The sequence below is a fragment of the Conger conger genome, chromosome 14 (genome assembly GCF_963514075.1).
Source record: "Conger conger chromosome 14, fConCon1.1, whole genome shotgun sequence".
Classification (NCBI taxonomy): Eukaryota; Metazoa; Chordata; class Actinopteri; order Anguilliformes; family Congridae; genus Conger; species Conger conger.
The window spans coordinates 20211356-20226823 of NC_083773.1; the positions used below are offsets into that span (position 1 = coordinate 20211356).

Here is a 15468-nt window from a genome sequence, read left to right on the forward strand (position 1 = left end):
CTTTTCTGCATTCCAGAATAGCTGAAATAGTTCATCCACATCATGTATGTGTGAGTTACGCCGACTGCACGTGTGGTCTCTGCAGTGCTTTCTGATTTGTGTGGGCGTCGCTTCATTCACATGCAAAACATCACACCATCAGCATCACAACTCTCCCACTGACGACTTCACTGACGAAACTCACTTCTCCCTGTTCTCCCAAAGTCCTCAACTGCGTTTCATATCTTCAAGTTCAGTTCTGACTTCTTGTTCTTCACCGAGATAAAAACTCTGAATGGCTTTCATTTCATTACAAAAATGTTCACATTTATTTCCACTGAAGGATCATAAATTCAAATTTTGCACACTGCATACTTGCAATTCCATTGTTCATATGAACAGACACTTATTTCCATTTTATGTCAAAACCAAAAAAAAGAAAAGAAAAAAAGTGATCACCCACAGTGGCATTTTATATTCCAGGAGAGCTTGGTTGACCTGATTTTATAATTCAACGGGCTGCCATTTTGGTCCTTGAGGGGATACATGATGCGGTCAGCATTTCAAAAAACATAAGTCATGTTTACTCTGCAGAACAGATTATTGCATAATCCAAAGGCTATTTTCTCCCAGTCGCTGCATATCTAATTTTGGGAAGGAACAAGAATAAAGAAAACATTTTGCAAAGTAGATCTTTCTTCACATCTGTAGGTCAGCTCACTAAGAATGTGAACCCAAGGTTTCTGCATCTTCACTAGTTTAGATGGGGAGAGGAAGACGATGTCAGAACCAGGAAGAATGGTGAGTCCCTCCTGCCATCTAGTGGTGTATTTAGGTGGTGCAGTGACAAAGATTTTCTGACTCATTTGTTTAATGAGTGACTGAAGATTTATATTGCAATATTTACTGCACCCTATACAGTTAAAAATAAAACACCTTTTTTGCCATTGTCAAAAAGAAGTAATGTTCAGCATTATTTAAAAAAAGGTCAGATTTTATTCATTACAATTTTCTTTCTCTGGGAGCATAGTCTCATCTGGTCATCGTTTGAAAACAAAAAACAAAAGGGAAAGACATGATATTAAAATAATACTTAGTACCTCAAAAGGCAGCACATCTTTGAACACAAACCCAATATCCATTTTCTGCCATATATACAGTTAGCGCAAAGCTCAGGAAATGGCTATTGTTTCAAAATTTGCCCACTTTCAACCCCTTTGTAGTGAACAGAAAAAGGCACTTGTGTAACAATCCCACACATCTTTGTACAAAACACCCCACCCCAAAACCAAAAGTGTATTAAAAAAAAAAAAGAAACAAATTGAACACAGGAGTTCTCTCATAATTCATCCTTGTCCTTTTCAGAGTTTACTGTCGAGCTGGCCTCAGCTTTGGAGTCCGCAGAGTCTTTGTGCGGCTCTGAGCTCTTGGCTTTCGGTTGCTTTGTGTCGGTTGCCTTGGCAACCGTCCCTGAGTCACTGCCGGCCTTTTTGACTGGCGGTTTGTCCTTTTTCTTGTCTGTCGTTTTGGCGGCAGGCTTGTCCTTTTTCACCGCCACTTTCACCTTCGCTTTATCAGACTGTTTGGCCTTGTCTTTGACAGCCTGCTTGTCCTTCTGCTTACCGTCTGTTTTTTCTGCTGACTTCTGCTTCGGTTTGGCAGGCTGTTTGTTCGATTTCTTGACCTCTTTTTTTGCTTTTGCTTGTTCTTTTTTGTCGGTTGGCTTGTCAACCTTTGTGTCTGTTGATTGGCTGTCTTTTTTGTCTGTTGGCTGGTCAACCTTTGTGCCTGTTGATTGGCTGTCTTTTTTGTCCGTTGGCTGGTCAACCTTTGTGCCTGTTGATTGGCTGTCTTTTTTGTCTGTTGGCTGGTCAACCTTTGTGTCTGTTGATTGGCTGTCTTTTTTGTCCGTTGGCTGGTCAACCTTTGTGCCTGTTGATTGGCTGTCTTTTTTGTCCGTTGGTTGGTCAACCGTTGTGTCTGTTGATTGGCTGTCTTTTTTGTCTGTTGGCTGGTCAACCTTTGTGTCTGTTGATTGGCTGTCTTTTTTGTCCGTTGGCTGGTCAACCTTTGTGCCTGTTGATTGGCTGTCTTTTTTGTCCGTTGGTTGGTCAACCTTTGTGCCTGTTGATTGGCTGTCTTTTTTGTCCGTTGGTTGGTCAACCGTTGTGTCTGTTGATTGGCTATCTTTTTCTTCTGTCTCTTGGTCTGTTTTTTCGTCATCTGATTGGCTGGCTTCATTGTCTGTTGATTTGTCAGCCTGTGTATCAGCCTGTTCACTCGCCTGTTTGTCGGTCTCTGTGATTGGCTGCTCCCCTGTCTCTTTGGCTGATTGGTCGGACTGGGCGGGCTCAGGGTCCGTTGGTGGTCTCTGGAACTCTGCATTCAGGGGGCTGGATAACATCTTCAGGAGGTCCTCTGCCTGGATCCGCTCCTGCAATTACACCACAGAGAAGGTCAAAGGTCAAAACCAGAACACACACTCCCCAAAACATTTAGCAGCTACCGTGCTCTTCAGCCTCTTGATATCATCTGAGGGACTGTTTAAGAGCATGAAAGGTCATGCCAAAGATCAGGGCAATTTTATGGATATTGGGACCAATCAAGAACAAATCTCGTACAAGGACCCACACTAATGCCTTTTACTGTTTTTAATGTTTTATGCCTTTTATAGATATGAAATGCATTGACTGAGGTACATTAATTTCTCATCGGTTTCAATATGGGTATGAAACACATAGACTTATTTCCCATTGTCTTCTCTATGGACTATGAAGTGCATATATACCTTCTCAGTGTGTCGGGGGTCCAGAGTGAACCAGAGGGCCACAGCACACCTCTGGCCCATGGTGACAGCCTTCACCCCGTGGGGGTTCTCCTTCCCCGCCCCGAAGCCCACCACCCGGCCGCACTGGGGCCTGACCACTGCCTGCAGGGGAAACCAGGACCATCAGCATATTACATTACATTACATTACATTACATTATTGGCATTTGGCAGACGCTCTTATCCAGAGCGACGTACAGTTGATTAGACTAAGCAGGATACAATCCTCTAACCTTGCCACCAACCTTGCCTGTCCCAGTCATTTACCTTGACCACTACGCTATATCCCAATCAACTTTATTACAGGCAGCATTCAGTCATACACACCTGCACTAGCATTTACCTCCCTGTGCTAAAGCTCCATACACATCTGCGCTAGCTTTCATCTCCCTGTGCTAACGCTCCTACACACCTGTGCTAGCTTTCATCTCCCTGTGCTAACGCTCCTACACACCTACGCTAGCTTTCATCTCCCTGTGCTAAAGCTCCATACACACCTGTGCTAGCTTTCATCTCCCTGTGCTAACGCTCCTACACACCTACGCTAGCTTTCATCTCCCTGTGCTAAAGCTCCATAGACACCTGCGCTAGCTTTCATCTCCCTGTGCTAAAGCTCCATAGACACCTGCGCTAGCTTTCATCTCCCTGTGCTAACGCTCCTACACACCTGCGCTAACTTTCATCTCCCTGTGCTAAAGCTCCATCTGTGCTCAGGGGCACCACCAGGATTTTTTGGCCCCATGAAAATATCTTAAATTGGGCCCCAACACCCCAGAAAATACTACGGGCCAGATGCACTAAGCCTGGAATTTGTACACATTTGGTCCTGCACTGGATATGCTTTTACATGACAGCCGATACATGAATATCGCCACACGCAGTGAAGATATTCAAAGCACTAAACACCTGTTTTAACTGCGCTGTTTAAGATCTGTCTCTTTCACAAAATGCGGGGGCAGGCAGACACACCCTCGTCAAGCTGCATTTTGCACTGTGAGCTTCATGCATGTAAATCTGGCCTTATTTTGTTATATTTTTCAGGGCCCTTAGGAACTCTCACAGAGCCCTCTACATATGTCTTTTTAACTAACCATGCAAAAACTCCTTCCTGCTCATTTTCATTCATTTACTCCCAGCGCTGAGCAGAACTTCTGTGTAAGACATAATGAAAGTGAATGATGCTGATGAAGATGATTCTGATGATAAAGTGAACACTCACAGTGACCGTTTTGGCATCAAGCTCTGTGAAGAGGAAGTCGCCGCCTTCAAAGTCATCGTTCAGATAGAGGATGGCGCTGAAACAGCAGGAGAATTAACACAAATTAGGACAATTCTGTTTTTAAAGTGCATGAATTGGATCGAGAGTGACAGCTGGTCTGTGGTGTTGGCAGGTACCTGTAGTCTCTGTGCGTGTAGGCGGGTGGCTCCTTAATGCACTCGTTCAGCTCTGACACCAGAAGGCAGTTGTCCACGTGAACAGGGTGACTGAGGTCATCCCGACCTTGCTGTTTCTCTGGTGAATAAAGAGACCCAAACATTTACTGTCGACATCCAGCAAGTAGGCCTCATCTTCATTTCAAATAACGATGGTCCATTTATTTACAGGGCTGTCAGTCACCAAAGTTGTTTGAAGGAAAACACACCATATTGTCCATCCCAAAAAAGCATCCCTGGAGTAAAATACAGCTATGACCAGCTACCAGCTGTTTCAAAACCTAGCTTGAGCTGTTTTTTTCAGCATGGATGGGTGGTTCAACTCGGTGAGCGACACACTATTTTTTTTTAAACTTAAGTCTAGGGCAACAAACACATTTATGAAAACAATCAAAAGTAAAGTCAAAGTTAATTCAAGTCTAAGTCAAGTCCAAGTCGAGAGAGGATGATTTCTGCTTACCATCTATGGCCGAGCGGCACACCAGGTGGGTGTAGGAGAAGTAGAGAGTGGTCTCCAGGCGGAAATAGGACTCCAGGATCCTGCGCACCTTTTCACTGAGGTCGAAAAACAGCCGGCCACTCTTCAGGGGAACCTTCCCCTCCTGCCCCAGCTGAGGTTACCAACAGAAGCAAAGGAACGGAAAGGAAACGTGATGTCATCTGGGCTAACCCAAACCAGCACACTACACTTGTGTTCACTTGTAGTCAGAAAATCCAACATGAATAAACATACAGATTTACTGTCAATAATTATTAAAGGCAAAAGTACTAACCACAAAATGCATTTTTACAATGGACTTGGAGGGAAAGTATTTTAATCAACCCTTTATTGATTATGAAATATGTTATCAAAATGTTCTCAACTAAACATTCCATAGCTTATATAACAATCAGTAACTGAAAGTCTGTTCTCGAACATCAAAAAAAAAACGTACTGAAGAGTAGGGTTGGGGTTAAGGGGTAAGGATTGAGAAAAAGTAAGGATGCTGAATGTTAAAGCCTTGCCTTGAGAGCTTTGAGGACGGTGACTCCCTGGAACTTCTCGCTGGGAGAATGAGGAGAGGGCTTTCCCCTGTAGCCATCGCCCATCTGGGCAGCCTCCTGTGGAGAAGACCTGGTCAGTGAGTGGAGAGAACGCACTCCTCACCTGGGATGTCCAGGAGTGCAGAGACTGATGCACTGGTTTGAGATGCGGGACAACACAGGTCATCGACCTTCAATCAATCAATCAATCTAATGTGTTCCACCAAGAACTTTCTATCTAAAACTTTACAGTGAGAAATACTATGGCTTTGGTTTCCTTTATTTTGGTAGATACCTGAAGTAAGCAAGCACCTCTAGAAGATACAAGCAATTAAGTGCCAGCAACAAGGTGAAAGCCTCAAGACTAGGGAGAGATGGGCTGGATCTTTTTTTTTTCTGAGGTGTACACTCACAGACAAAAGGGATCCAAAAGGCATCTCTGTCTCTCCATAGAGGAACCATATCTAGTTTGAGTGTTGTTACACTTTTGACTCCAACCATAGAGGGTTCAATGAGGAACTGAAAAAGGATTCCCCTGTGGAGATAATGAGCCCTTTCGCTTCTTTGGCACATCTCCATAAGGGAACCCTTCAGTGCAGATTAAGCTCACTGCTCAAAGGTACAAAAGGCATGAAAAAATGTAGAAGTATCGTAAGCTATCAAAACTTTGCGCTGTGGTGTACAAAAATGAGAAAAGCTATAAAACTACAGAAAAAATAAAGAAATGTATCTACAATCTCAGCTTGAAAAATACTGTTTCATAGCTTGACTTACAGCCTAGCCTACAATTGTCCTCACAAATATTTTTTCAGGGCATTTTGTTATTTTCCATTCCTGGAAAATGAATCTGTAAATATCCAGGTTATCCAAGATGAGTGTGAACCCTGATCGAAGACTGTGTGACATTGGTTGCCAAGGGAACCCACTGTAGGAGATGGGAGACTCATGGGAAGTAACAGGTTGTAACCGCCCTGCCATAGCCAATCATCACTCACGTTGGAAAGGCGGTGAAGCTCCCTGCACTCATCCTCGGTGATCACGTTATCCAGCACCACTCTCTCAGTGCCGTTCAGGTTCTTGGACGTCATGGTGATGGTGATGTCATCATACAGCACATTGCCGCCTTAAGAGAGCAAGAGTTAAGAGTTCTTAATATTATATATGAGAAGCAAGGAAAGCCTATGAATATACAGCAACAGCATATCGAATTCAGACCTGGGTGAAATACGTAACGGTTTTGGATTTCTACACTTTAATGAGCTTGTCTGGTGTATTGGAACCTATTAAATACTTTTGGAAAAAGTGCAAACCCCGACTTCTGGTCCTCTTGGTTGGCTCAGTTGCACCAGGCAAGATCCATTGAGCACAGAAAAAATATTTGAATTCATCAAAATCCCTGGTGGTGTTCCGTACTACTCCCAGCCAGGGAGGCACAGCCAGTGTTCATTAACGGTATGAAGTGCTTGGGCGTTACATTTTGCATCACAAGGTCCACCTTGTGATAGATATTCCAGGGCTCACCTTCTCGCACCACCTTGGTGAGATCGCTCGACTCCTTACTCTTCTCCTCCACCAAGGTCTCGATCTCCTTCATCAGATTCCCGATTTCCTCTGTGATTCGTGCCGCTGTTTCCCGTTCTGTCCTGTAGGGGGCAGTAAAGGGAAAGTTACTGACATTGGTTTAAGTCCTACCCAGTGAGCAAAAGCTGGAATCTGGACGACTCCCAAGGTGGAAAAATAAGACTATATTAACCCAAATATAGCTCAGCTTTTGTGTTGATATACCCAGGATATATCAGCCAGGAGTTTGAAAAAAGGAGCTTAGATATCCCACAGCAACTATCAATCTGTGGGCCCTCTTGTAAACTCTGCTTCCAGGTGAGTTTGCAAAGATAAGCAAGTCGCATGCAGCTTCATCTAAGCAGTCATGCATGGTTGTATTGATTGTATGCATGCTAGTTGATGGCATTATATGTGTTGAGTGTAAAGACACAGATTAAACCTCGTCCTAGACTAAATTCTGAATGGAGATTCTCCATGCAAAACTTAACTTAGTCCAGGACCAAGTTTTATCTGCGTCTGTGTAACCGGCCTTATACGTATGTTCTATATCATGAAAAATAAACACAAAATAATTTCTTACTTCTGTTTCTCTCTCAGTTTCAGAGGCATCACTTCAGCAGGGGTCCACTTGTCCTGGAAATGCAGGACAGGATTACGGTGAGATGCCTTTGACTGACTATGAGGCATAAGCAAAGGTCTGCAGTTCATCTCTGGCTACATTTCTGTCGGTCTACATTTGCCTCCATATGAATCCATTTCACACTTCTGGGTCTTATGGAAGAAGATCCAATTAAAAATAATTTAATGCCAACAGATTAAAAATCTATCCACGCTCTTCCTGCATTTACCACTTGCCAATATCAGAAAAGATAAATAAAGAATCAAACAAAAACTGTCAATGCTTACTGTATTTACAACAAAGATTACACAGGCAATTGAGACTTAAAGCTCATTGCACAAAACATGACTGTATTATTCAGAGGCATCTTTTTATATTTCTGCCTGCAGATGTTTCTTTGTTATATATATTCAGTTTGGGATTAATCAGCCACTCTCAGCAGTGTGATATTACACCCATTCCCAGCGAACCATGTAGCCATGTATGTGATAGAAACGTCTCAGCAGCAAAGCATGGGCAGAACGCAAAGACATTACAATGGTAATGCTCACATAAACAGACTCAAGGCATAGACAGCCTTACACAAGCTGGACTAAAAGGATAATTCCATCATTCCACCATTCAGTAGATGTACTGTAATGGAAATATAGCCAGGAATCAATTATTCAGGCCATTAGTTGACTTCAGCAAAACCTTAGTAAACTTACCGGATCAACAAAGGTTATGCCAAAGACTTCATTTGCAAAATAAAGCAGTTCTTTTTCCAACAAGGATTGTCTGAAATGCTGCTGTATCACCTACGGGGAAATATGGAATAGAAGTTAAACATTTTATTAATTCATTCATTTTAATGGATGATGACATTTTGTATGCTTTGTATAATTAAAGGGTACCCAAGGTTGTTTTCTGGGTGGAAAAACTAAACACTGTTTTTGGCTATTCTATTCTCATAGGGAGCATGATATCAGCAGAGATACCATGGATATCAGCCTAGATTAGATATATCATACTTTATATAAAGTACATTGTAATTATAATAATTTATTATATTTCTTTATGCAAAGCGAGTTACAGTTCATTAGAAAATCCCCCCCTGGACCAATGCGGGGGGAGTTCTCACTGCTACACAGGGGTGTGAACAACCGACCAACTGTGTCCCAGTCATGGACCTTGACCACTCGGCTACAGGCTAACCCAGCGAACCACATAATTTCAGTGTGTATGGTTCCGGTTACCTCTCTTGCAGAGATGCCTGCAGCCTTGTCTTCTCCCAGCGTGGCTGAATAGAAGTCCAGGTTCTGCCTCATCACTTCGTCCTCCGGGTGGAAGAGCAGGTATGTCTTGGCACACTCAATGGCTCGCTCATAGTTTTCAGCTGTGACATGACAGACAACATGCACAGATTTGTTTAGCACTGAATAGTTTGATTGCATTGACTGTAAATTCAAATTAGGTGCTTCGACAAGAAGACAAAATACAAGGCGTCTACCTGGAATCGAAACATAAGGCTCAGTGTCACGTTCTCTTAATCTGAATAGGCTGTTTCAAGAAAGATTATGAATAATTTTAAGCCCCAGTCAGCAGTGCATATCCAATGGGAACAACATTGTTAGCTAGCACACAAAGGGCACTTACGAAGGGCACTTCAACCCCAAATTCATTCCAAGGAATATTTCACACCCTGCACTTTAAATGTTTTTTTTGTTTGTTTTTTTTATATAAAGTTTTTATATTTGTTCCCTTCAGACCAGGAACGCTTATTCAAAACTCAATTAACTTGCTAATTAATTAAAGTTTGTTTGCTTGGTCCACTTGCAGACCAAAACTTTGTTTGGTGTCAATTTAAACTTTTCCCCAAGTTTGTGATCATGCAAACCGAGCTTGCAGCTCACCTACAAAGGTTTAATTACTTAATTACTTAGTTCATTGTTGATTTTCCTGTGTTATTAATGATTTTAACAAATGTATGCAGAAAATAACAGATACTGTTGATGCCACTGTTGTTTCATAAAAGATTTACGAGCAACATCAGGGCAGAAGACTCCCAAATCAACAGTATATAGGTGACATACCCACCCCACCAGTTTGGTTCCCTGTTGGACATGTCTCAGCTTTTAGCAGGACTAAGACTTCAAATGCACAGTCAGAGATCTCCCCTGTGTATTCGCCTCCTTTTGATTGTTTTAAGTTATTTTGCTCATGCTTTTCTCCAAAGTGACTTACAGTTGATTAGACTAAGCTGGGGACAATGTGGGGTTATGGGCCTTGCTCAAGATCTTATTGTGGCTACACCGGGGCCTGAACCACAAATCTCTGGGTCCCAGTCACATACCTTAGCCACTAGGCTACAGGCTGCCCCATTATGATTAGGATGCTCCCATTATGTACAAATTAACCAAGCATGGTTTGCATTTGTATCCATTGCTTAAATGAACAAGGTGTGAAAGAACACACAGATACATCTTTCTGTGCGCACTTTCGAGCAAACATTCTGTTCCCGGTACTTGGCAGACATTATTTATATATAAATTTCTATTTATGTGACATTATATTTACAGGTACTATGTAAAAAAATATAAGTCATTCCTCTTACTCCAACAAGAACTGGGAAATCATCTGAAATATTTTTACTGTAAATATACTATCTACATTCCCATTCAATTAATTCCAGCCAGCAAAAACCAATGCACTAATTCAAGCTTCATGCAACATGGAGGAAGAGAGTAAAACGCACTGTTGTAGTATGAGAACTGTAGGTAATTGAAGTGAGATGGCAGGAAATCTTCCACCAATTTGTCCGTGCCAGGCAGGGTTGCCAGATCCAGGGCACAGTTCTGCTTGCAGTTCAGAACCTGTACGTAGTGATCTGAAAAGACGAGAAATAAAAAAGGAACATATTCAGAGGTTAAACGATGTGCAAAATTTTGTTGGTTGTTTTCTGATTCCAATGGTGTCGACTGTTAATTCATATTGCCACAGATACACTTTAAACACAGTCAAAACCATCATTAAATAAATAAAGTATGTCATGCTGGGCATAGCTATGAGGTCATAAATGTAGAGTTTTACAGTGTGAATACAGGCACTGAGCCCCTCCACCAGACGATGTTTTGCTCAGACAAAACCTGCAACTTGGACATTCAGAGAAACCGTACAGAAGTGTACAATGCTCAAGGGAGGCCCCATCTGCTAGTCAAGACTTGAACTTGAAAGTCAGTTATGAGAAAGAACAAACATGCATGCTCTAAAAATGTCTTGCCGTAAGGTGCAGTCAAAATGTCACATTAGGGAATCCAGAATTAAAACTTAAAACACTTTTTTTTTTATTTACTTGTGACAATGAGTAAATAACTGTAGGTCTTCATTAGAACCTATACTAATGCTCAAATAAAATGGCACCTTTTTATTGGATCATAAGTAAGTGTAAGTGTGTGAGTTTTCATTCTGGATTCTAATACCGTTCTACAACCATACTTCATGCCCTCGTCTTCCACACAGCGAGAAATAAAATGAGATCCAGAGGTTATTTGTTATTTATTTCTGAGGTTATACACTCACAGAAAAAAGGGTTATTTGGCTGGTCTCTTTAGAAGAACCCATTTCAGTTCTTTGTGGAACCCTGCATAGGTGTAAAGTTACCAGACAAAGCACCATTTTGCCTGACAAAGAACTCTTCCTCCATGGAATGTGCATGTTATTGAGCTGAAGCTTTTATCCAATGCAATTTACAGTTGATTAGACAAAGAAAGACACAATTAAAGACCTTGCTTAAGGGCTCAACAGTAGTGAAAATCTTATTGTGGCTACACTGGGGATTGAACCAGTACCTTAACCATTGTGCTACAGGCTGGAATCCTAACCTGTCATGGCCTGGAAGAGGTCAGCACTGTACTCCAGGTAGTTGTAGCCATCATAGTCATAGGCTCCTTCACACAGAGCCCTGCAATCCTGGTTAGTGAAGAAATACTCAGTCACGGCCCCTTCAAAGTGTTCGATCGCGGGGGCGAAATTATCCTCGCTGTACATCTTCTTTCCATCCAGATACTCCTCCTGAAAAACAACACTTTGTGTTACATTTAAACTGCATGCATTCAGCAGAGCCACTCAGAGCTCACAGAACAATTACAGCAATGTATCATTCACTGTCAGAGCCACAACCTGTGCAAAATAAACAGCATGTATACCATTTGTATAGTCAAGTAGCCCAGAAAATATATTCAGTCCAGAAAGTGCTTATCTCATTCTTATTACTTAAAAGTAAATGATGTGCCATCTATAACCTGTGATGCTATGCATGCTTTGAAAATACAAGCAAAGCAATTGTACACAAATAAATAATTAACTAAGTTTTTTATGTTATTTTATTTATTTCAGGGTTCCCATCAAATAGGATTCATATTTTCAAATAGTACAGTCCAGGAAGTTGCAATAATTATTTGTAATGTTCAGGGACAGGGTAATATTGCATTACATTTCATTACCTATCCATAATTTTGCTGGACGGAAATGTTTCCAAGGCTTTTCGAAGACTGCTGGACTTAATGAGTGAGGATTTTTCATTTGATTTAGGATTTACAGTATATTCCTGCATTATACTGCAGTGACAGATGGTAAGCATTGCAGTGCAACACCACCACCCCACCCCCACCATTCACACGCACACACAAACACACACACACACACACACACACACACACACACACACACACACACACACACAGCATCCCACCATGTGCGGCCTAGCTTCCAGGTCTTTGAAGTCGGTCTCCTTGACTCCTGCCATCATCCTGTAGTACTCCAGGTTCTGCCTCATTTCCATGTGATCAGGGTTGGCCAGGTAGAAGGTGTAAGCGGCTGCCACTGCCTTATCCAGCTTGTTAATCTATCCGGTTAAAACACTGAATTAAACGTCAAGTGAAACCTTCAGTTTTAAACTAATTTTTATAACAAATCCAATAGGAAATGAGCATTTTTTTGTTCTTAAGAATGTTCCACATTAAATCAACAGCATATTTTTTATAGTCTGTCCGGGGGGTGCAGCATTCACATGAAGAATAGATAGACATAATAAATCACATGCAGAATAGATAGTATCCTTTCGATCCGCTCATAAAGAGTTTTCAATATACCGTTCCGGTTGAAATGCATCCTAATAACCGACAGTGTTGTAAGTTAGGTACGATAGTTTATAGGCTAGTGGGGAAGGAAAACCTGATGTATATTTTAGCCTAATGGAATACAGCATGGTCAAACATTTTCTTAATTACTTTACAGTTCGTTAGTAGGCTATATCTTATTAAAGGACGTTTAAAAGGCGTGGAGGCGACAAGGCTATGAATGATCCCAGACAGGCTAGGAATTGCGAATTGCTTTTGACTCCGCCTCACGACGTGGCACAGAAGTTGTAGCTGGGGGGGTTGGGAGAACTCAGCACGAAATCACATCAAATAGCCTACAGCTATTAATAACATAATGTACCCGTAAACGTGTTTTTGAGTCAATGCACGTAAGCCTACATCAGAATTGGACTTGATTAGGCTATCGCCTACATAGGCTAGGTTATTAACTTCCTGACGTTTAATAGTTAGAGTATCATTCAACGTTACGTTTCTTTTCTGGACAGTACAATTTACCTCTTCATTTCCGAAAACAGAAGAAGCATACATTCGTTACAAATCATGCAAATCTATGATCATAAAATAGCATACAAATTCAGGTTGCAGCGGAAAAAAAAACGTGGCATTAAAACTTGGGTCTCCAAGAGCCTACAATTATGAGAATTACAGATGTTCAACCTCCGGGAAAAGACAAGGTATAGCTACTACTAAGTAGAATACTATGAAGTATACAACAATAGTTCAGTTACACGTATGTAAAGTTGAATTACTTATTGCACATCATCATTCTTCACCAATCCACCAGGAATCAACGCTCTAGTTGCCTTGCTAATTGTAGGCTATCTGCAGGCTACTTATCCTTGCTGCAACATCAGCGGAAATATTTGAAGCAGTACGAAGTAGTTAATAGATTAATTAGTTAAATCAAATGTTTTTAGAAGCCCGTGGGCGTCAGTCTTATGCCTAAATACAAAGACGAATTACCTTGAAGTAAGCTACTTGAAGATAGTTATAGGGTGACCTCTTCCGAAACTCAAGTTCCACTTCTGCACTGATTTTGTGAAGAGACTGGTATCCCAGTTTCTCGCTTTCGCAGGAATTAACACAATCAGCCCGCTTCAAAATGTTCTGAAAGAAGCTGAGATCTTCCACGGAGCCACTACCGGGGATTGGAATACCAACGCCCGGTACGGGCTCACCAAAGTCGGTCTGGTTGGCGCAAGAAAGCCGGCAATGCGCCCTCACACGGCGAACGGTCCCCTTGTTTCGAAGCGCTCGCTCCATGTTCAGAATTACAGATATCCAGTCCGCCTTGTAGTAAGCTTCAACTGCATTGTCGAAAAGTAGATCGTACGGTTCTAATCCTACATTTAAATTAGTGTCCGCGAAGCAGCTAGGAATAAGGTTTACAGTTAATATTGCTATACATATGAACCGGTACATCCTGAGAGATTGGGCCTCTGTTGGCTATCCAGACAGATCCTGCCACGGCGCAGTTCAGGCTACAGCACAGAGAGAACTACATTCCTAGCCGGAGGGGACCACACTTATTTCGGAGGGCGGAGTTAGCAGAGACCCGCTAACACTCCCAAATGTAAAAGTAGCCTATTGTAAGTGGCCTAAACACATGTGTTTCTAAAGTAAGACCACCTCAGCGTAACCTACAATTTAGCCAGGAAAGTATGTAACTACTGAAATGACTGGTGTCTGTTGACTGTATTTTGTGTTTTATATAAAATTATGAAACAATTCCAGTGCATGATACAAGATAATTCTTATTTACCATTTTCTCAGTAGTCTAATGCCTTTTCTATTTTAATGGAACAGGACCATTACATATACAAATATCTATTTGCACAATGATAATACACTCATAATGTACAATGTGATGTTCCCTGCCATATTTACAGTATTTATATTTTTTATTAGAGTAGCATAGCTAAATAACACAAGTGTCTTTCTGCCCATAGTGTCTTCCCCTGCATCTTCTGTTGAGATAAACCAAACAGCCATTTCTGCTAATGTATACGCATTCACATACTGCTTGTTGTTCCCTCACAGTTCCATCATCATCTGCAAGTTCAGTGGTCTTCATCATTGGAGCTCCTGTCCAGCACCCCCACCCTTCTTTAAAGACACAAAGTCTCCTAGCCATACTATAGCTATAATTATTGGCAAGCAGCCCCGTCCAATGTGCTTGTGCCTAACCCTGAGAATATTAGCATGCCAGTTGCTTAATTAACTCAGGGATTGTACCTATGGTGATCTGGATGCCATGCTGATTGCTAACTTGTATACCTTTGGCAATATAGGCAACAAGTAATTAGATCCAGTCCATACCGTACATGTTCTCTGTGTTATGTACCATAGTTTTTCCAACTACTTTGAAGCATTTAGCCACAGGACCAGCCATTAACAGTCCTGGGTCATATAAATGGGAGAAAACTACACTAATATGTGGTGGCGTTTCACCAAGTTACACCTTAGCTGAGGACATGCCCTAGACCATACAGTACAGTAGCCTCCTGACAGTTTAGCACTATTTGGGATTTCCCCTGTATATCCTTATGTAAACACACAGTTATTTTTCCTGTTTTTCATTCCTCTATTATTGCTTCTCCACAAGATACCATCCATCCATCCATTATCTTAACCCGCTTATCCTGAACAGGGTCACGGGGGGCTGGAGCCTATCCCAGCATACATTGGGCGAAAGGCAGGAATACACCCTGGACAGGTCGCCAGTCCATCGCGGGGCACACACACCATTCACTCACTCACACACTCACACACTCATACCCACAGGCAATTTAGACTCTCCAATCAGCCTAACCTGCATGTTTTTGGACTGTGGGTACCGGAGTACCCGGAGGAAACCCGCGCAGACACAGGGAGAACATGCAAACT

At 41.9% G+C, this 15468-nt stretch overlaps 1 protein-coding gene across 1 annotated transcript; it reads right to left on the reverse strand.

The window, feature by feature from the left end:
* Nucleotides 1-441: 441 nt before the first annotated feature.
* Nucleotides 442-14082, reverse strand: p3h1 (prolyl 3-hydroxylase 1). Its single transcript, XM_061219773.1, has 15 exons — nucleotides 13546-14082; nucleotides 12174-12326; nucleotides 11305-11494; nucleotides 10179-10310; nucleotides 8680-8819; nucleotides 8152-8241; nucleotides 7406-7458; nucleotides 6784-6905; nucleotides 6258-6385; nucleotides 5245-5340; nucleotides 4700-4850; nucleotides 4201-4318; nucleotides 4025-4100; nucleotides 2768-2908; nucleotides 442-2413 (listed from the first exon to the last, which is right to left on the reverse strand). The coding sequence occupies exons 1-15, from the start codon at nucleotides 14002-14004 to the stop codon at nucleotides 1319-1321; spliced, it is 3144 nt and encodes a 1047-aa protein (XP_061075757.1). The 5' UTR covers nucleotides 14005-14082; the 3' UTR covers nucleotides 442-1318.
* Between the last annotated feature and the right edge of the window lie 1386 nt (nucleotides 14083-15468).

What these genes read in the sequence shown, in the direction of transcription:
- p3h1 (XM_061219773.1), bottom strand. Translation starts at nt 14,004, where the DNA reads ATGTACCGGTTCATATGTATAGCAATATTAACTGTAAACCTTATTCCT. An exon ending in CAGGCATCTCTGCAAGAGAG is followed by an intron (nt 8,242 to 8,679) that starts GTAACCGGAACC and finishes ATTTCCCCGTAG; the next exon opens with GTGATACAGCAGCATTTCAG. An exon ending in TACACGCACAGAGACTACAG is followed by an intron (nt 4,101 to 4,200) that starts GTACCTGCCAAC and finishes CTGCTGTTTCAG; the next exon opens with CGCCATCCTCTATCTGAACG.